The 22,595-nt window shown below is 36.8% G+C and overlaps 1 protein-coding gene across 7 annotated transcripts in view; it reads left to right on the top strand.

Annotated features, from left to right (window-relative positions):
- Window positions 1-8,443: 8,443 nt before the first annotated feature.
- Window positions 8,444-22,595, top strand: part of NEDD1 (NEDD1 gamma-tubulin ring complex targeting factor) — a 44,695-nt gene continuing 30,543 nt past the window's right edge. For 2 of the 7 annotated variants that reach the window (XM_081058344.1, XM_081058339.1), the window contains exons 1-5: window positions 8,444-8,527; window positions 10,374-10,517; window positions 13,319-13,413; window positions 17,362-17,478; window positions 19,451-19,591. In XM_081058344.1, the coding sequence (XP_080914470.1) occupies window positions 10,382-10,517; window positions 13,319-13,413; window positions 17,362-17,478; window positions 19,451-19,591 (489 nt within the window). In that variant the 5' untranslated portion in view covers window positions 8,444-8,527; window positions 10,374-10,381. Of the gene's footprint in view, window positions 10,247-10,373; window positions 10,518-13,318; window positions 13,414-17,361; window positions 17,479-19,450; window positions 19,592-22,595 lie in introns of all 7 variants that reach the window. The other 5 variants (XM_081058340.1, XM_081058345.1, XM_081058343.1 and 2 more) reach the window with 5 other exon arrangements.

Genomic DNA, 22,595 nt, shown 5'->3' with positions numbered 1-22,595 from the left:
GATGTATGCATGAGAAATTACTTTTAGTTATTGTCCTAGAGAGAAGAAATTGCAGTTCAGAATCAGAGGTGAGGAAGATTTACTTTTAACTCTACCTATTTGTACTGATTGAATGTTTTTACTGTATGTATTCCTTACCTATTCAGAAAAAAAGAAAATGTATTTACAGGTTTGAAGAAAACAGTCTCCAAAAAGAATTTTCCAAAATCAGTTACAAGAGCATAATAAGTCATGTTTTTTTTTAAAAAGTGGAGGTGGGGGACAGATGTATGTAAACCACAGTGTCCAACACATAGTAGGCTCCTAGGAGATATCCATTCCCTTTCCTTCCCTACACTTTGTCGAATAGCACAGATGTTATAGCAGAATCTTTCCACAGTTCAGGGACGCCTTAAGTTACCTTTATGTATGGCTCTAGATGTTGTCAAGTGTAAAGGGGATTAGGCTCTACTGATCCTATGGCATGCCCTGGAAGTTAGTTATTTGCCCCCAATAAATCCCCAAATGTTCATGCTTACTTTGATATCTCTCTCATCAAAATGGAAGGCAGCTTGTATAATGTATAACTTCACAGTCAGTATAATATTGTAGGCTGTCTGCAGATTTTATTACTATATGAAGGACCAAAACAAATTTTTTCGGTTATTACATCCTCTGCTCTAAAATCTTCACTCTCCTTGTCGGCCTCTTGATTCTTCATCAGTTAAAACACTACTTTATTTCTGTACCAGAAATTCTATGCACTATACTAACCCCTTTGTCTATTTCAGTCACCTCTTCTCACTTTCATGAAGTTTGTAGATTGATTGCTTCTCACAGGGTATGTCTGGCTTTCCAGCCCTTTGTCTAAAACACTAGAGCCACCCTTCAGAAAATTCACAGTATTCAATCGATTGCATTTGCTCATAAAGTATCTTGTGAGGTTTTTTTTTTAACAAAAGTCTCCTGATTCTGACTCCTTATTTCCATCGCCATTGCCTCTGCCTGAGTCCAGCCCTCTTCATCTTGTCTGGAATATGTCAATTAGCTCTTAAATAGTCGGCATGCTTTCAGACACCCTACTGGCAATGCATATTCCACTTTACTGCTAAGTTCTAAAAAGAGATTCTGAAAAACAGATTCATGTGTTCATTCATCCATTCATCCAACATATTTTAAGTATCTCCTTTGTGTCAGGCATCTTGCTAGGAACTGGAGACACAAAGACATACTTTTCCTATGCAGACTCTATACTCCTGAGCTTTGAGTCTGGTGCCAATGAGTAGACGGAAGATTTACAGTCCATGGGGGTGGGCACAGGGTGCTCTGGCAGCACCTAGCAGGAAGGGGCAGTTCTCAGTCCCTGCCAACTGGTCACATTGGAGGGAGGCAGAGGGGCATGTTCTGAGCAGAAGCAGCAGCAAGGGCATAGGATAAACAGGGTGCTGCGTGGCATATCTGGTCAGTAAGGTGGCAAGGAAAGAGCTGGGACATCAGCATGAGATGGTGGTGAAGGGCCTAGAGGGGCATGCAAAGGAGTTTGGACTTTATTCTAAGAGTCTAGGTTTTAAGCAGAGCAGTCATGGGATCAGATTTGCATTTTATGAAAAGCACTGAGGTAGGAGTTTGGAGGGTAGTTAGAGGGATAAGCGACTGGAGACAGGAGAGCAAATTAGGAGGAGACTATTTCAACAATTCAGTCAAGAGTCAAGGGTGATCTAAATAACAGCAGTAGGGATGGGGAGAAGTGGACAGATTTGAAAGATATCAATAAAACAGACCAGGTTTAGTGACTACCGATTTAGATGTTTGTGAAAAGGAGGGAAAGACGAGAGGAAAGTCAGAATTGACTTGCCAATGTCTGATTTGAGCCCTTGGGAGCTAAGAGCTGTGGAAGAGGGAATGGTTTTGCAGAGAGCTGGTTTTGTGATCTAGAAAAGATGGTAGCAGTTGAGTATAGGGGTCTGCAGTCAGGTGAGATATTTAGACTGGAGATATTCATTCTTTATCCACTTGCTTATTCAACAGATAGGTATTGAGGGCCTACTATATGTCAAGCACTGTTTTAAGCCCTGGAAATATAATGGCAAAACAAACAAACAAATACCAACCCAAAACAGGACACATTTCCTATTCTTGTGGCACTCACATTCCAGGAAAGAGACTAACCAAACAAAACAACAAGTAAATAAATTGTGGTAAATTTATGGTAAAATGTCAGCCGGTTACACGTATATGCTTCAAAGACAAATAAATTAGATTGAGAAGACAGAGTGATGAGATATGGGGGATATTTTAGATAAGTTAATCCAGATGAAAGCATCTTTGAAGAGGTGATATTTGAGCACAAACCTGATTTCAGTTCCAGAGGGAGCCATGGGAAAGTTCAAGGAAGAGTGTGCAAGAAAAAGCATGTGGGGCAGCAGGGTCCCAAAGGGTAGTGGTGTTGTAGAGAAGGCCTGGAAGAGAGAAGGGATGCAAATGTCCACGTAATAGGACCTCTACCTGAAAACCTTAAGTCCTTAAGTATATATCATCTTGCTTCCTTATCCCCTTAGACTGTATTAATTCCTTCTTCCATCATGACTCCCCAGCACTTGATAAATGTTAGAGCACTTCTTACTTTTTATTGCTAGTATTTGTTACCTTGGTATAGCCTTTTGTTCATCTTGGTGATTGAAATACCCAGCACAGTTTGCTGGGAACTTAGAGGGCCCACAAATGTGTGTTGACAGAAAAATAATGACAAACCATGTGACCTTTTGGTATGTCTCTGAAAACTGCTAGAACACATATTGTCTGGTTACTCCATCCTTTCTAAATGTTGATACCTTAAAATATGAATGGTTCAATATTGCATTTAATTTTTTTCTTTCTTTTTAAGTTTAATTTAGTTACAAAAATCAGACATATTAGATTAAGTTAAAGAGAAGTACTCGTATTCATAATGACAAGGCTTAAGTTAAAAGTAGTCCCTATCCATCACTGACTACAGCCCCGGAGGCAACCCTTTCAACTTTTTTTTGCTGTTTTTGGTATTCACCTCCATCTCTCTGAATAATAAGCTAATTCATTATTATTTTTTTTAATTTTAGGTTTTACCTGTTGACTTTACACCATAGAAGATGAGGAATCAGTTCTCACAGCCCTCTCCTCCGCCCCAACACAGAAGCACACTTCCCATATCCCTAACAACCCAACATAGGGTATCATAATTTTTGTCAAATTAATATTCCATGATCAGTTTTTTATGACAATGTAAATATTATCCATAGCAGAGTTATGTGATATATTATGGTTTCTATTTCCATTTTTCCTTTCTTGCACAACTTTTTGTTTCCATGTTAGTTTTCTGTATTGTTTGTTTGTGTGGTTGTTTTTCTAGTTTTCTATATATTCAATCATGAATGAAGTCCATAACCTCCTCTCCCCCAGTTCTGTAAACCTCTTCTTGATATAATTAAACATGACAGGTGTGTGTGTGTGTGTGTGTGTGTGTGTGTGTGTGTGTGTGTGTGTGTGTGTATTTTTGACAATAGCCTTCCTGGAGCCTTTGACCTACTGTCTGAACTGGTTGCTCTTTAGGCCCAGTGCCAGCTGCTATCCTGGGATTTTCCTTCACCAACATCCTGGGGAGTCCCCTTACCTTTCTTATGCTGCAGGCTGGGTGTTTGTCTCGTTCATTTTAGTCCTTTGGTTTGGGGGAACATCCCCTTAAGCAGCTTCCTGAAAGGTTGCATGGGAGGTAAATTTGCTGAGACTTTACATATCTGAACATGTTTTTATTCCTTCGTGATACTTGGATGATAATACGACTAGACAATTTTAGGTTAAAATAATTTCCACTCAGAAATATGATTGTATTTTTCCATTGTCTTGTAAATTCTAGTGGTACTCTTAAGAACATAGAGGCCATTCTGATTCCTGAAACTTTAGTAACATCTTTTTCCTTTTTCACTTTTGAGAATATTAAAAATCTCTCTCAAGCCAGTGTTTTGAAATTTGACAATTAAGTATTTTGGTATGTCATTTAAAAAAATAATTAATTTTAGTTTTGTCTTATAGTTAAGGATATTACTTCATTAATGATCAGGAACCCTTGGTCCCTGAGATTTTTTTAAAAAAAATTATTGAGATATAATATACCCACAATAAACTGTATAATTTAAAATATACCCTTTTACGAACTTTGACAGAGGTATTGAAACCATCACAACAGTCAAGATGAAGAGCATTTCTAGCTCTTCATCAATTGTGTCATTGACTCCTTATTTTTGATTTCTCCCTCCACTTAGGAAAGTACCACACTGCTTTCTGTCACCATGGATTGGTATGCATTAAATCTAGATTGATATTCGGTGTAGGTCCTCTGACTTTGTCTTTAAAAAAAATATATTTTGGCTAGGTCATTTGCATTCCAATGTAAATTTCTGAATTAGCCTTTCAGTTTGCCCACACACGTAATATACCTGCTGGAATTTTGTGGAGGTTAAGTTGAATAAATAGATGGGAAAAAATTAACATTCTAGCAATATTGTTTTTCATCTCATTAAAATGATATAACTATTTGTTTAGTTCTTTAACATCTCTCAGCAATATCTTATAGTTTTCAATGTATAATTATTGCATACTGTATTAAATTTATCTGTAAGTAATTCATGCTTCTGGATTCTATTGGAAATGGAATTGTAGTTTTTATTTCATTTTCCAATTGTTTATTGCTGATGTAGAGAAATACTAGTCTATTTTTGTATATTGATTTAGGAGAGGTTTTGCTAAATTCACTTACTGGTTGTAGGAGGATTTTTCCATATTCCTTGTGATTTTCCAGTATACATCATATTTTTGGCAAATAGAGTTTTACTTCTTCTTTTCTATTCTGTATGTTATCTATCTATTATTATTTATTTATTTATTTATTTATTCTTGTGTTTGTTTGTCTTATCGGACTGGCTAGGGCCTACAGAAGAATGTTAAATACGTAGTAGTAGTGAGACAGGACATCCTTGTCTTACTCTAGATCTTAGGAGGAAAGCACTCAGTCTTTCATCATTAAATATAATGCTATCTGTGGGCTTTTCATAGATGTTCTTGAACCAGTTGAGGATGTTTCTTCCTTCTTATTCTTAGTTTGCTGAGAGTTGTTAATTACAAATAAATGCTGAATTTTTCAAATGCTTTTGTTTCATCTATTGACATAATTATATGGGCTATTTATCTTTATTTTGTTAATATGGTGAATTATGTTAAGAGATTTTTTAATGTTAAACCAACCTCGTATTTCTGGAATAAACCTTACTTGGTCATGATATTTAATCCGTTCCATATGTTACTAGATTCAATTTACATATATATAATTTTTGTATCTATGTGGAGGGCTATGTGTCTATAGTTATTTCTTTTAATGTCTTTGTCTGGTTTTTGAATCAGAGAAATACTGTCCTTAAAAAAGTGAGTTTAGAAAATACCCCTCCCTCTTCTGATTTTGGAAAAATTTCATATTGTATTGGTATAATTTCTTTCTCATGTGTGTGATAGAGTTCAACAGTAGAGCCATTTGATCTTGGGGTTTTCTTTGTTATAAATTCAAATTTTGTAGTATATGTAGAACTACTCACATTATCTATTTCTTTTTATCTCAGTTACAATATATGTCTTCAAAATATTTGTTCATGTTGTTACCAGATTTATTAGCATAAAGTTGTTTATATTCTTCCCTTTTTATCTTTTGAAATATCGTTGGTTCTGTACTGATGGCCTGTCTTTCTATTCTCATGCTGATACTTCTTGTTTTTCTTCTTGATATTTGTAGCTAGAGGTTTATGAATTTTATTAATCGTTTCAAAGAATACTGTCCATTTGTTTTCAATTTCATTGTTCTGCACTCTAATCTTTACTTGTGTTTAATTTGCTCCTTTTTCTCTAAGTTCCTTATGAGAGAGTGTAGATCATTGATTTTGGATCTTTCATTTTTTTGGTAATATAGACATTTAAACCTATATATTTCTGTCAAAGCACTGTATTAGCTGAATTCCATAAATTTTTTATGTTGCATTTTATTTATTCAGTTTAGATATTTTCTAATTTATGTGTGATTTGATTTCTTCTTTGACCTACGTGTTGTTTTGAAGTAAGGTTTTTTAATTTTCAGCTATTTGGGGCTTTTCTAGATGCTTTATTGTTTTCTATTTCTATTTAATTCTATTGTGATCAGATAACATACTTTTAAGATTTATTCTTTTAAACCTATTGAGACTTGCGACAAGATAGTTCCAGAACCATGTAAGGTTTGGTGAGGCTGTGGCACCAACAGGGAAGGAGGAGTGAGGTTAACGTTTGGGTCTTTACGCAGTGTTTTGGCTCTTGACTATATAGCATAATGATTTACAGCACAGTCTTTGTAGTCTTATGGATCTGGGTTTAACTCCAGTCCACACCATTTCTTAACTGTATGACCTTAGGCAAGTTACTTAACCTGTTTCTTCATATGTAAAGTGGAGACTTAGAATAATATATACGAGGTTGAACAATTAAGTTCGCGAACTCATCCTAGAAAAAGTGCTACATACATCATTGCTGAATATCACTATGGTCACCATCGAAGTACACCCCTTGAGAAACTATGCACTGACGCCAGCGCCTAGTCCACCCTTCAAAGCAAGTTTGGAACTCTTTTTTCTGGAATGCCCATCAGAGCAGTCATTGTATTACCCTTGGTGTCCTAAATGTTGTCAAAATGTCTTCCTTTCAACATTTCCTTTATCTTTGGGTAAAGAAAGAAAGAGGTCATTGGGGGCCAGATCAGGTGAGTAGGGAGAGTGTTCCAATACAGTTATTTGTTTACTGGCTAAAAACTTCCTCACAGACAACGCCATGTGAATTGTCGTGATGCAAGAGCCATGAATTGTTGGCGAAAAGTTCAGGTCGTCTACGTTTTTCACTCAGCTTTTTCAGCACTTCCAAATAGTAAACTTGGTTAACTGTTTGTCCAGTTGGTACAAATTCATAATAAATAATCCCTCTGATATCGAAAAAGGTTGCAACAAGTTCACAATCTTAATTGTCAGACTTCGAATGTGCTTTGTGCTTTTAGAAAGATGAAATTATATATATAGCGTATATATAGTATGCATATACACATTATATATATCATACCTATACACACATATAGTACTTAGTAAAGTATGTGTTCAATGAATAATATCTATTGTTATATTTGCTCTTACATAATATATAATATGTATATATAATATATATTATTATGTCATATGTTGCTTCATATATTCTAATTTTCCTGCTGGCTTCAAAGTTTTAGAGATTTAGTTAACTGTCTTTTCTTTTCCCCATTTGCCCTGATTGTCCCTGTCCTCACTCCCTTACTCTATTTTGTCATTTCTCAATTTTTGGCTCTCATTGCTGTCAAAATTTAATAACCTCAAGAACTGCAAATTATACAATTAAGGTAGTTGCTGCTTGCTATCTTTCTCCTTTTGAGACTCACCATCAATCTTTGTAACTTGGCTAGGACTCCCATTTCCACTCTAAAAAACTGCACTTGTTAAAGAGTTTTTTTCAGTTATTTGCAATATGGGTACAAATAACTGGGGCTTATACACCTCGCTTAGAAAGACACTCCAGATGTACTTGGATGACAGAATAATAACACTGTTTGCAGAAGAAATGCCCTATATTTATTGTAAGTATTCTCAGCAAAAATTGTCAGTAGAGCTTATGAGAGGTCCTGGCAGAAGGGGCATTTGAAAACTCAGTCCGGCTCTTTCTGCACTCTGAGCAGCATCCCCTTCAGAATTACCAACCAGATGATGTTTAATGTTCCTGACTCAGCAGCGTGATGTGGAAAAAATATCGTGAGTTTAAAGTCAGGTAACTCAGATGCTTACACTTTGGGTTATCTCTTAGAATTTCTGAACATGTTTCCTGATTTGTAAACTGTGGTGTTAACCTGCTCTCCACGGTTTCCTCTCCAGGAAGGCGTATCCTATACCACATCCACGTTCATTTCCCTTATTTGGGACTTTCATACATCATATACCTTTCCTTTGAAGCAATTGTCACAATTTCACTTTTCACTGAAGTATGTAATTATTTATTAATATCCACCTCCTATACTGGACCATAAGAGATTACTGTACCCCTGTGCTCCTAGGGCTGAACCCATCACCTTTCACTGAGTCAAGCACAGTGCCTGGCACAGAGTAGGCAATCAGGGAACAAATGAACGACAAAGGTGTAGCAGCTCGTGGCCGTCGCGCTGTCGGTGGGGCGTGGAGGAAGCCGCCCCGGCCCGCAATTCCCGCCCTTGCACAGGGATAACATCCCCAGCAGCGGCCCAATACTGGCTCAGGATCGGCCCCTGCACCAGGCCCTACCCCGCCAGCGCCTGCCAGCGCCTGGGGCTGAGCCACGCCAGGTGACGCCATTTGGGGGTGGGACTTCCGGCCGTCGAAGTTTAACAGTCCGGGCGGGAGCCGGAAGCACAGCGCCGGAGCGGGCCGTGCCTTGGCCCCCGGTGTTCCGCGGCTGAGAGGTGAGGTTCCGGGGGGCCTGGGGTCAGCAGGCGGTCGTCCACCGTGTCCTTGCACGTTCCTGAACGCCGTCCGCCCTCCGGCCACTGCAGGGGGCGGGTCGGAGGTCCCGGGACTCCCCACGCCTGGGCTGGTCCTGCGCTCCGGACGGTTGCCGGGCAGGGGCGCGGCGGAGCGTTTGGCGCGGAAGTTCCCGGGAGCCGCGGGCCGGGGTCGCGCACCTCTCTGCCGGCGACGGCCTCCTGCCTGGCCTGAGAGGTGGCCGGGGTCGCCGGGGTAGGTTGGTGGTGGCTCTGGGGGTGGTGTGCTGCCTCTGAAAAGTTTACAGCTTCTTCGCAGTCTGCCTCCCCTTTGGTCCACGTCTCAGATACGACTCGTTTAATGCTCGTGTAAGAGGCGCTCGAAGGCATTTTACACGGTATCCCCCGTGGAGCACGTCTCCTGCGAGTAAAGTGCGTTGTTGGTGAATGAACTCCGGGGGACTTTTACTTGTGTAAACTAAGTGTTGCTCCGGAGTTGCCTCCCGTACCTGCGACCCGCGCGCTGGGGCGGGCGGTCTCGTACCGCCCGGGGTCCTGGCAGCGCCCTTGCGGTGGGACCCCCTCGGAGAGGCCGATGGGACGCCCCTTCCTTCACTGTGCTCGGGGCTCAGAGGACGGGCGTCGGGGGGCACGCGCTCCCCTTCTCCTCTCCACTCTCAGAGAAGGAGCCGCATTCAACGACCTGGCCAAAGTCACTGTCACCTAACTCGGGGGCGCGGAGTTTGAACCCACTTTTTTCGGAGCCTTGGCTTAAGTGACCTTCCCACCGCTCCACAGCCCTCACCAGGAATGGTGTAAAAGTACAGTGAACACGTCCTTCACTTCCGTGTGCTGGGTGTCGAGGTCGCCTTTCCAGCCGTTTATTGCTCCTTGAGTAGGGAAGCCGAAGTGCCCGTTACCACGTGGTAAGGCCTCCGCTCCAAACACTGTCGTAATTGCAACAGGTGACTGCCACCACTTTTAGTGGCACTGTATTATCTGATGGATGAAGCATAGTGAATCACATAACTGACTTTTCTAGTTAACAAGTGTTGGCCTTTTTATAAACGTTAAAAAGGTTTGTTTTTTTTTTGTCTCTTGAGAATCAAAGGGCCCTACAATTTATTGTCCCTCTAACTTGTCCTTTGAAATAGGGTATACTGGACATAAATGCGATGTTTTATTGATGACTTGGGAACCTGTCTGTGACGTTACACGCTGTGCTATACTCTTGCACTGCCCACGCCAGGAAGGCGAGAATGTATTTCTATTCCCCTTCCACCCATGTATTTTTGAGCATTTTTTCTGATCTGTCGTGCATTACTATTTGCTATTCTTTAAAGTATCTGCCTAGAGTAGTTTCCGTGCTTTCTTGTCTCCTAGATTGCCTTAGTTGGTGAAATCACTTTGCCAGAATTATGTGTTTGAACTATATATTGTAAATAACCAACATGGATGAGGGTGTTATAGACCAAGAATTGGTATAGGGACTTGGTGACATCTCCTTTGACTGTATTTTTAAATTTTGGAGTTATTTGAAAAAAATTGGAGTGACTACAGGAGGGTTCCGGTTTATCATACATGTTTAAAAAGATGAGGAGCTTACCTATCCAACACTTATTTGTGAGCACCTACTGTGTGCCAGAAATGTTTCAAGACTGGTAGTAAACAGGACAAAATCCCTGTTCTCAGGATTTTGTGGTGAGTACACCCTGGAACAAGTGGATAAATGCCACTTGTTTGAGATTAGATGCTTCATTTTCACTTTTTTTTTTTTTTTGCCTATCCTTAATTATTTTTAAAATATATTGTCTTAAACTATTTATAGGTGCAGTCATGCAGGAAAACCTCAGATTTGCTTCGTCAGGAGATGATATTAAAATATGGGATGCTTCATCTATGACATTGGTGGATAAATTCAACCCACACACTTCACCACATGGAATCAGCTCAATGTGTTGGAGCAGCAATAGTATCCTTTTTTTTTTTTTTTTTAAATAACCACTTTTTGTTAGGTTAAACAACCAGTATCAATGGAACTTTTGCATGCCACCCATAATGAGAAGTATATTTTGCATACCTGTGAAAGATAAAAAGAAACAGAAGTTTAACAATCAGTATATCATGTGAATGCACACTGATACTCATTGTTGATGTCATTTTTAAAAATTTTAGTTGCAGACCACTACATTGAAAAACACTGATATATATTTGTGTAAATAAATTACTGGCTCCAGACCATAGAATTAGTTTTCTTATCAAAAGTTTGTTATTGAATCAGATAAAATAAGGTAGGTAATGATAAGAAAAATTCTGAAAGGTTTTGCAATGAATTTTTGCATCTGCATTCAGATATGTGTTGATCTGGTTTAGACATTAAAGACAGAACTCAAAGGCAGAAGCAAAGTTTGGGGGAGGAGATAAAAATTAAAATTGTCCAACCATCGCATCTTATGTACTTTTTTATTTCTCTTCCTTTCTATGGTGAAAATAGTCTCATTTTCCAAGCATTATTGATACTGAATTTTTCTAAGCTTTTTATGTTTCTGATTCACACCCTCCCTGTCTTACTAAGCTCCCATATGTGGATAAAATAAATGAGGCAGTGAAGCTTGTAAATAAGGATTTCTCAGCCTCCCATTATTGTCATTTTGGCCCAGATAATTTTTTGTTATAGGGACTGTCCTGTGCATTATAAGATGTTTAGGAGTCTTTTTGGCCTCTCTTTACCAGAGGTCAGTAGCCCCCAGTTGAGAACCACTGCTATAAACAAATCACTCATCACTTTTTATATGACTATGTTCTGTATACTTGGTATGCTAGAAATTATCATTCTTTTTGTAGAACTGCTATACTATTGTTTAAACAACGAATTAGATTTAATGTTTCTGATGTTATCAGTACCAAATAATACTCTGCCTCCTGATGAACGTAAAAATATTAAAGCTTTAAAATGTGACTGATTCATAAACAAAAACATTAGAGGTTTTCATGCCTAACCTAATTGTTCTTGCAAATATGTAACAAAAATGATGAATTTTCTTATTGAATTAAATTTACGTCTTCATCATTCCTTGATTTGGTATTATAGTAGCAAAATAAACTACTTTGGTGTTCTATTAATCAAACTCAAGGTGAAGTGACTAAATTTTTTAAGGATTTTCCAGATACGTAGTAGGGGAAAATTAAAGAGAGTGACAAATATGTGAGGTAGCGTCTTTCTATTATTGAATTTTTATTGTTTAGAGTTTAATTTTCTGTTACAGTATAAGAGAAAAATAGCAATTCTTAATAAGTATGTTATTTTTGGTGTTTTTTTTTTTTTATTCCAAGGAGTTTTATTAAGAGTTGGCATTTACTGATAAACCACTTAATGATCTCTCAACAAAACTGGTGTGTCTATGAGGAAGTATCGTATGACTTTTGAAATTTGGTCTTATTTTTGTATAGTTTTCGTATACAGTGGATGTGCACTGGAAGCCTTATTCTTATATAATTCTTGTATAATCTTATTCCTAATGAGGCTTTGATCCCTTCCATGGAGGTTAGTTACTGAAGAAGGACTTACCAGAGGCTAGGGCCCACGTGGCACAGATTCCAAGGATGGGGTTAATAGTGAGGTGCCAGGGAGATTCATTTTCGGGTGGTTTTGTTTTGGATCCTCGAGGTAGTGTTCTTCGCTTTCTCATGACTTCTAAAACGGCATGAGAAATAAAAAGGAGTTACTATTTTACCCTCTCATATTCTTTCAGTTTTTTCTTTTCAATATTCTCAGAAGTAGCAGTGGACAGAAGAAGCTAAGGAAAGACATGGTTTATTTTTCTCAATGCTGGAATATCTAGGTGGAAATGATTTTGTTTGAATTGTGTATAATAATAAAATCACAATCCACGGTTCACAAAATATGTGAGCTTTGCAAGTCATCAAAAAGGAGTGCAGTTAGAACTGTTTATTAAAAGGCATTGATTTGAACTTCTGATAATTTGTTAGGACTTTCAAAATCAGACTCTTGTTTTTGGTTGCATTATTGTATTTAATCATGTTAATTTTAAAATACCTAAATTAAATTGTTTTGTGTTTACTGATCCATTTATAATTTGTAAAATAAGGTAAATATAATTTTAAATTAAATTTCAAAATAATTAAATAATTTGAAATTACTAAGTTTAATTTAAAATAAAACTTCCGTAGCATAAATAGTTGCTATTTAACCACATTTGTTTATATTTGCTATATTTACTGTAATATTCTTAGTACATTTGAGATTGAAACATTCTATTACAAAAATTCTAGTTCTGAGAAAATACCAAATTTCATTTGTTTAGTGGACAAATAGGAGGCTAATGTGGATATTTGCTTCCTAGCTTAAGTGAGTACTGAGCACCGTGTTAATAACTATCTTGAATAGCATTTACAGATAAAAAGGGTGATTCGTATTTGCTGATGTTGCTTTTATCATGTTCTCATTCTTAAAGGATAAAATTAGACCTCCTGGCCTACTCTTTGAAAATGGAGTAGTATTTCACATGGGTTAAATAGCTTTCAAGTGATAGCAAAGCCAGAAAGGATAGTTCTTCCCTGTGGTGGTAGTCAAAAGAATTAGTCTTGTAATTAGTAACCTGAGCCATTTGTGACAGCTAATGCTTAAGCTATGTTCATTTGTTTTTCTTTGTAGGTTAGTGTGCTTGCTTTGATCATCACAATTCTTATATTAATTAATCTAGTGCTAGAGATGCTCATGGATTGTTTTATGCTCCATAACTTTTCATTTAGACAACTTTCTAGTGACAGCGTCTTCCAGTGGTGACAAAATTGTTGTTTCAAGTTGCAAATGTAAACCTGTACCACTTTTAGAGCTTGGTGAAGGGGTAAGTAATTTTTCTTTTTTTTAAAGCTTTAAAAAAACCACACAGTTCTTCTTGGGTGGTAACTGCTTATCTTTTATGGTGATTGCAAATAAATATAAAGGTCTTTAAAAGCATTTTTAACCTCAGCTCAAAATAATACACTAACAGTTACAGATGAGACAGGTACAAAACATCATTAGGTAAAATAATACTGGATCTTAGAGGAGCAGTCAAGGACTTAGATTTTGTCAACTAGGCACTTGCTTTTTCCATTTTCCATGTCTGGGAGGGTCCCTGGTTTTGCTGCTGTTTTTAGGATCAAGTCCCACCTAGGTCACTAGGTTCATTTGACTGTGGAGCCCTAATGATGTAGCCACGCCCTCACACTGGGCTCAGGACCTTCAGCTCAAGACTACTGTCTGATGGTAGCTTGCCGCTTTTGCCTTTGTTTACATGGTACTGAGGAGCCTGCCGGAGCCTCCAAGCTCTTCTGGAACCAGATGGCTTTGTCAAAAGTGGCTTTGGTCCAAGAGCATTTAAATGAAGCTCTCGCTGCATATTTTCTTATTCTTTTGTTTTATAAATTAATCCCTCTGATTTAGGATAATCCTGGCTTCCTCATTTCCAATCACACAGACTCTTTGAAAGCTATTGCTTTTTAAAATAAGGTCTGATTAAAAAGGTACAACTAGTTGGTACCTTGTTCTTTTTTTAAGTTTCAAAGTTTTCATAGCAGACCCTAAATCATTATGAATTGTCTTAATTTTACACACTGGAATAGGTAAAGTAGACCAATTAGAAAGAACACAGCAGGAAATGGAATATTAGCTCATCTACCTATAAAGGTATCTGGTAGGATTTATTCAAACATCCAGCTCACCTACTTTGGAGGCTGGGCCAGAGAGAATGTCTGCTAAGGATAGAAATGGAGTTTGAGATACTCTGGTTATTCAAGTCCAATTAAGTAAAATTGCAGCAGAGAGCGTTCCTGGTCAATCAGTCAAAGTGTGTTCTTCCAGGGCAGGCTAAATATCTTAGTCATCTTTCGAGAGTTAAATCTCGGCAAAGGTGTCAACAAATGTTGTCAATAAATCAAAATCAAAAAAAGTGTCAACAAATCAAAATCAAAACCATTTTGATTTCCACTTCCATCACAATATATATTGTGCTACTTTTATGCATTATGCTTTAGAACCAGTTTGGAACCTTTTTTGTTTTTTTTTTGTTTTGTTTTGTTTTTGTGTTTTTTTTGTTGTTGTTGTTATTAAAATATGAAAATAACATGATATTCACAAATGTGACACAATTTATTCTAAGGATTTTGTGAATATTGCACATCTGTTGCTATAGTTCTCTTTCCCACAGTTAAGAAATCACATCAGAATGCAGGTGGATGGAAGTGAGGTCATTATGGTTATGATTTGAATCTGCTTTAATTATAGAAATATTTTGCAAACGTTGGTTCTGTAGCCTTGATTGGTAATTTCTTATAACATTAATGTGTCGATAACCTTTGTTTTGTAAGATCTAAGTACTATTACTCAAGTGCTATTTGACATATTAGACCTTTCCTACATGGGAAAATAAGATTCTGGATTACTTTAACATTATTTTTAGAGTAGAACTTCAAGTTCGTATTTATTTTCTTTGATTATATATTGTATTTCTTTAAAGAAGGCAGATTGGAATTAACAGTATGATAGTGGATATGATAGGCTACTATATAACCTAGAAATTTGACCAGCTTTATTTTTTAGATTTTAAAAACTGTACCCATTGCTTGTGTCTTGGGGTACAGTATTCTTGTAAAAACCATATAATTTCTATTAATTATTTAAGTTCATTAGCTACGTTAATAATATATTAACATAAAAAAGGTCTTTAATCATCGGGGTAAGCCAGCTATAAATATTAGCTTTTGTTCTGAGCCCTTAAGAATAATTTGAGTTGTTTTTGACAATTAGAATCCTAAGACACTGATCTTTGATTGACACTATTCTTGTCTGTTTTCATTAAACATTATTTTTATAGCTCTTAACAAACTTTCCTGATTTGCAGTGATAACCAGATCTTATTACTCTGTTCCAACCAAAGTCAGTTCCTAGTATGGTGCCTAGAAGAGAATTATACCAACTATACTGAAACATTGCTGCAATGTGCTCCTGATATTTTTATGTGTTAGTAATTTTGACTCTTGGTCAGAGTTTGAGAGTGTAAGAAACCTTGGGGTGGGGGGCCATCTCCAGCCTTTTAAGAATCCGGTGCTCTCTTGAGCAGAGGATGTTTATGAGATGCGTGGACTCTCAAGTTAGGAATGGTGGATCTAGTCCTCATCTCTCATTTCTCAGATCAAGAAATGTAGGCTCAGAAAGGTGAGATGATTTACTTAAACCTATAAAGATTGCTTTTTAACTTTTTAACTAAGCCATAAAAATGTTTCCTTTGGAATTCATTTCTCTATTTTTTTTCCCATGGCATTCAACTGAAAGTGAGAACAATTACTGTAACTACATAGTGTACCCGAAAGTTGAATGGAAAAAAAACATGTAATGTTGTGTTCTGCTGTGTAGCATAGTTATGGATTGACACCACCAGAGAGGTGACACAGATAATAATCGTTGTGAGAAAAACTTGATAACCTCTGTATTTTTAGTCATTAATTTTATAAGTATTTATTGAGCATGGATGTGGTCTTTGCTCTAATGAAATTAATAGCCTGGTGGAAGACAGACAATAAACTAGTAAACTGAATGAATACCCAGATAGTCATAAGTTATGCAGAGAACTAAAATAAAATATTGAGATAGCAAGTTATATTAGGTGGCCAAGGGAAGTCTCCTGAGTCAGGAGGTGGCATGTAAGTTGCTGTCCGTTGCCCAGAAGAAGCCATTCAGCCAGGCTTCAGGAGATTTAACTTTCCAGGCAAAAATAGCTGCCTTGAAGCCTTAAGGCAAATACAGAGTTGTTCTGTTGAGGGAACGGAAGAAGGTCATTGTGGCTGTAGAATTAGTGGGTGAGGAGGAAACTGGTGAGAGGTGAGGTAGGACGGGGCCAGATGAATAGGGCTTTGAAAGCCAGGTTAATGAGTTCAGAATTTATTCTGGGGCTGATTAGAAGCCATTGAAGATTTGTAGATGGGAGAGACGTGATCTGATTTACATTTTTTAAAGGTGACCTTACTTAGAGCATAGAATGTAGGCAAGTAGGAGTGGCAGCAGGACAACCCGTTGGGAGGCTGCTACTGTGGTTTGGGAGGCAGGGTTAGATTAGGGTGTCCCGTAGGAATAGCGATAAAGGGGGGCCCATGTGGGATTTATTTTAGTGTTGGAGTTTAGAGAATTTATGATAGATTGTGGGGAAGGTGAATGAGGAATTGGGTAATTTTGGACTTTTACCTTGAGAAACTGAATGCATGGTGTCTTTACAGACATGGGGAATAGTGTAGAGTCAAATTGTGATGACCTGATACTTGAGACTTGGGCTCCTTAGGGGGGAGATTTGCTGTGAGGCTTTGGGCAAGTCTCTTGTCCTCTTTATAAAGCTCTCCCCATCTGTACAACGAGGAGCTTGGACATCCTTAAAGTTCCCTCTACCTTTAGTGTTTTCTGAGCTATTGGTTGGTTCTAATTTAAGACACGTGGAAGTGCACGAGTGGGTGTTATTAAGGAGAGATGATAAGGGCAAGTAAGCCCAGAGAGGAGGCCAAGATTTGCTGAGTTTCCTAGGGTCCCTCTGCCGCCTCTGTTCTGTGGAAGAGATCTGAATCTAGTTGATTTCCTTGAAACTTTTTTGAACTCATTACCAGCTCTTGGATCCATGTGGAAGATGATGAGATGTGAATCTTTAGTATAAATAGCATGTGTATAGCATTTAATTCAACAAATACTAAGTGTTACTAAGTGTAGGAGGAGACTTGAAAGTCATGTCTGGGTCTATTAAATTAAGGTAACTTTTATTTTTCTTTAATAGCAAAAGCAGACATGTGTCAGTTTGAATTCCACATCTATGTATTTGGTAAGCGGAGGTCTAAATAACACTGTTAATATTTGGGATTTAAAATCAAAAAGAGTTCATCGATCTCTTAAGGTAAGCAACTTTTTTTCTTTTAATCTTTACAGAAATCAGTATCTTTCAGTGTTTAGTTACCAAACTTTTCTTTTAATTTTGAGCATTTATGATAAAAAAATGCTTCGGTACCAAAGTACATAACTAATTGTAATAGTGGGAAATCTAATCTTTCACCTTTGGATCCCTTCTCTGCAGTGCTCTTTCTGGTAACAACACAACTTCTGGCATTTGGTAGGTTCTTATTCAATGTTTACTGAGTGACTTATTTCCACAGAAATAAGAAAGACACTGTGAGGACAGAGCCCCAGAAAGCAGTTTCCAGGCTGTCGGCCTCACATAGAAAGGTGCTGGCTTGGATAGTAAATGGCCATCAACTGTGATCACATGGCCATCAGCTGTGGCTAGTTGGCCGTCAGCTGTAACCCGTAAGCCATTGGCCACTAATATAACTGCTATGGCTACGCTAGCAGAAAGAAATGGGGGCTAGCAAGAGCGGATTGCAGAGAGGCGGATGCCGCCGGGGAGAATATAGTGATATGACTCCCCTACTTATGGCTCCGTGGGTGTTCCTGTTTGGCCTCACCATGTCCTGCGTTCTTATGTGGGGAGAGGGAGTGGAGACCCCACCTGTCACCCTGCACGACAGACACTTGCCTCTTTACGAGTACAAAGTCATAGAAATTATATTAGACCTCATGTTCTTAATTTCCCAGGTGGGAACAATGTCTACTCTTTGGTGTTTTTCTTTTTATCAGGAATTTTTTTCCTCAGGAAAGCAATTGTTTCTTTGATTTAGAAAAGGAATACAATGTAAAGATACCGCCAAACATGCGTGAAACAAGTTTTTCAACCATTTGAAAAAGTTGTCATATAAGTAGAATATTATAGTTACTATTCTTCATAATATGTTAATGTAATTATTAAATATAAAGGTTACTTTGTTTACATTAAGATCTGACAGCAAACTGTTAAAAACTGTACCCCTAATCCTGATCACTTTTTTGTGTTCCTGCTAGATTGCTCTAATTCGATGTTGGAAAACATAGTCCTTGTGAACTCATTTTATTTAAAACCAAACAAGTTTTATTTCCACAAAGTGGATTCCCCTTTGGATTTGAGAGCCTAATAGAGGGAGGCTTTGGAATTTGACCGGCAATTGAATCCTGGCTCTATCACTTACCGGTTACAGGAGCTTGCTCAGGTTTCTTAACCTTTCTGTGCCTCATTTAGTTAACTCATCTATAAAATGGGAAAAAATGACCTTGCCTCCAGGATTGTTATAAGGATTAATAAAAATAATAATAACATATAAAGCTCCCAGCATTAGTAGGTATTCAGCAATTAGAAGCAGCTGCTATCATCTCTCAAGCATACCTTGCTCATTCTGGCTTTGGGGCTTTTGTTTTTCGCTGTCTTCCATTTTGTAGTATCTGGTTCCTTTCCCCTTCACCTAACTTATCTCTTATCCTTTCTTTAATGTTGAACTCAAGCTTTATGTCTTTATAAAGCTTCCTCTATCAACTCAGTTTACAGGGATGCCTCTTGCTCTTTCCTCTCCACACTTTGCCTCTGCCATTCACTTAACATTTGTTCTGCCTTTTTCATGTTAATTTAAATGTCCTGTCTTTCAGTTGAGCGGTAATACTCTCAAGGACAGGGACTCTCATGATAGTCAACTTGCAATAAATGTTATTTGTTAACGGAAGTGAATTCTGTAGGGTAGACATAATGCCATTTAGAAAATTACCATTCCTTTCTGTCTTTTGTTTCAGTCTGATCATTATTATGGTTATGAAAAATAAATCTCTGTTCCCTGAGAAGGCTTCGTGTTAATCAGATAGCTTCCTGCTTGAGTAGTTTTTTTTTAGGTTATTTGAGGAAAATGTTAAAGCAAATATTAGATTGACAAATAATATTTATAAAACATGAATTCTACAGAAATGTAGTTTGAATGTTATATGGCACTGTACTTTCATTTTTTTTCTTACAGGATCATAAAGATGAAGTAACTTGTGTAACATATAATTGGAATGATTGCTACATTGCTTCTGGATCTCTCAGTGGTGAAATTATTTTGCACAGTGTAACCACTAATTTATCTAGTACTCCATTTGGTCATGGTAGTAACCAGGTACAGTATGGGTTTATTCAAAATAAAGTTGATAAGATAGGTGTTGAATTGTTGTATGTAAGACGGTGAATTTTAAGTTTTTTAAATTAAGTGTTTTAAATTTGCGTTTAGCTTGCTTGAAAAACTTACATCTAGCTACTTTTTAATGGTAGTGTTTAAAAATCTTAAAATAACAAGCTAATTCGTGCTTGATTAAGGTGCTTAAGTTCAATTAGACCATTGAATATCGCATCTGCTCTTAGAATATAACTATGTATAACAAAATACAATAGTGTTAATAGGTTAAGCCCAAAACATGGATATTAATCTTTCTATGACATTACAGTTATAAAGTGTTGCATAGCTCCAAATGTGTCAGCTACAAGAAAGGTTCATAAATATTCTGGTGGACATGGGGTAATTGAGTGTGTTTAGGCACAGGTTAAATTGAGTTTTGTTTTTTGGGTGTTTAAGTACATAATAATTAATGTATCAAAGCTTATTCATGTATTTCAGGGTAGTGTAGAAGTATTTAGGGAAATTTTTTACAAAGTAAAATTAGTCAATTTTTTTCTTTTCTTTATAAAAACATTAGTCTATAAAATTCTTGAAAGAATAAATTTAGTTTCTCAAGAAACCTAATTCTTGGCTGACTTGCCATGAAATTCCTTCACAGAAATTTTCAATGAGGTGCAACTTCTTTAATCCTTCCTTTTTATTAAAATCATTTTGGCCATGATTACTATTAGATAAAAGACAGGAGCTCCTCACTTTTGAAAAGCAATTTTTAAAATCATTATTTGAATAGTATATATTTAGTGTTTAAGGAAAATTTAATGGATATTAGAAATTCAGAAAAAAGTCTTCCCAAGTTTTGTATGTATTGGGAATAACAGAGATATACATATAAACTATAATACAGGTGATATAAAACAATCTTATGGTGGTTCAAAACAGTGAGAAAAAACTATCTGATTGGGAATAAAATAGGGAAAATTGGAGGGTAGAAGATTTCAGCTCTGTCTAAGCCTTAATTGGTTTTTTGTTTTGTTTTTACTACACTATAAACTGTCCTCTTTGGCAGTTACTTGATTTTAACTTATATCAGGGTTAACTCTTTACATGCCTACACTATAATTGGAATCATATCTTATTTTCTTTGTCCTTAGCCATCCAACTTTGTGCCTTACATGGAAAGATATTCTCAATAAATATGTGAGTGGATGAATACATTTAGAGACAATAAAGATTTTTAACAGGCTAATGTAGAACTTTGCGACGGATATTTTTATGTGGAGGAAATCGCATGAGCAAAAACAAGGAGTAGGAAGGCGCTTGGGCTTTATACAGGGCCAGTGTGAGAAAAGACGGGAAAGATACATGTGAACATAGTGTTGATATGGGACTTGGAATGCCAGACCAAAGATTTGCCTTTTATTTTGGAAGGTGTTGAGGGAAATAATGAAAGTTTTTGATTAGTTGAATGTCAGAATCAGAATACTTGAACTGAAAAAAAGCCATTGGAAGTAATCTCACTGTCTGCATTATAGACTAGGCTAACTGATTGGCCACCAGGAACATCTTAATATTGTCATACATGCAGAAAGTAATATTTTGTTTTTGTGATTTTTTTTTTTTGGTTATTTGTATTTTCATAATAAAGACATAAAGCCTAAGCTCATAGACATTGGAACTAGTGTGAAAAAAATTTACCTAGTGTTTCAGTTTCTTGCTTTGTAAGGAAATAGACTAATTTTCTTTCCCTTTTTTCCGGCGGGGGCGTGTATATTAGACGCATGACAAATTTAGATTTATACATTTCTGGTTGACTTTTCAGTAACACAAAAATTAGGTCAGATACTACCATGTATATTCTTACATTTCAGTTTTTTATTGTATCTTGTTGGAGAGTTTTCTTATTAAAACCAAGCATGAAGGAATAATCCTAAAAACATTAGGTTTGCTTATTGCTCTTGGCCTTATTATGTGTAAAATATTTAAATTTTTTAATTGGTAAAGTGCATATATCTTAAGTGTACAGCTGGATGAATTCTCATATATCTTATATACACTTATATATCTTATATACACCTGCGTAGCCATTACCAAAATCAAGATAGAGAACATTTCTGGCACACCAGAGGACTCCCTCTTAACCCTTTCCAGTCACTACCTAGTATTCCTTCAAAGAATTTATGTATCTGGTTTCTTTTAGTCTTCATTTATGTTTGCTTTGTTGCGTGGAATAGTAGTGGTTCATACTGTTTCATTATTGCATAGTATGCCGTTATACGGATGTGACACTATCCGTTCTATTGTTGATGGACATGGGAGTTGTTTCTAGTTTTTAGCTATTACAATAAAGCTACTATGAATATTCTTGTAAAAGTCTTGTTGTGAACATATGTTTTTATTTCTCTTTGAGTAAATACATGGGAAATGAATTGATGTGTCTAGGTAGGCATGGAATTTTACTTTATTCAAAATTGCCCCAAGTTTTCCTAAAGTGCTTGTGCCATTTTACACTACTACAGCAATGTGTGTGAGATACAGTTGCTCCACATTTTTGCTAATACCCCATATTTTCTATCTTACTCATTTTAGCCACTTTGATGGTTATATAGTGGTATCTCATTGTGGTTTTAATTTGCATTTCTCTATTTTGAACAGATTGAGTACATTTTCATACACCTTCTTTTGTGAAGTTACTGTTCAAGTCTGTTCCTCCTTTTTGTATTGCGTTATTGGTGTTGTTCTGGTTGATTTATATAGTTTAATTATATATTCCAGAGTCATATTTTGGGTGTACATGTTACATATACTTTTAGCCTATAGCTTGCCTTTCGCCTGTCTTAATGCTTTCTTTTTAGTAAACAGAGGTTCTTAAATTTGATGAATCCTAGTCTATTATATCACTTTTTTAAATGGATGCTGCTTTTTATGTCCTCTTGAAGAACCTTGCTTGCCCCAAGGTCTTAAAAATAGTGTCCTTTTGTTTTCTTTAAATAAAGATTTGTTGTTTTAC

Source organism: Rhinolophus hipposideros (genome assembly GCF_964194185.1).
Source record: "Rhinolophus hipposideros genome assembly, chromosome: 9".
NCBI classification, from domain to species: domain Eukaryota; kingdom Metazoa; phylum Chordata; class Mammalia; order Chiroptera; family Rhinolophidae; genus Rhinolophus; species Rhinolophus hipposideros.
The sequence above is the reverse complement of the archived record's forward strand: the minus strand, read 5'-3'. Positions and strand labels throughout refer to the sequence as shown.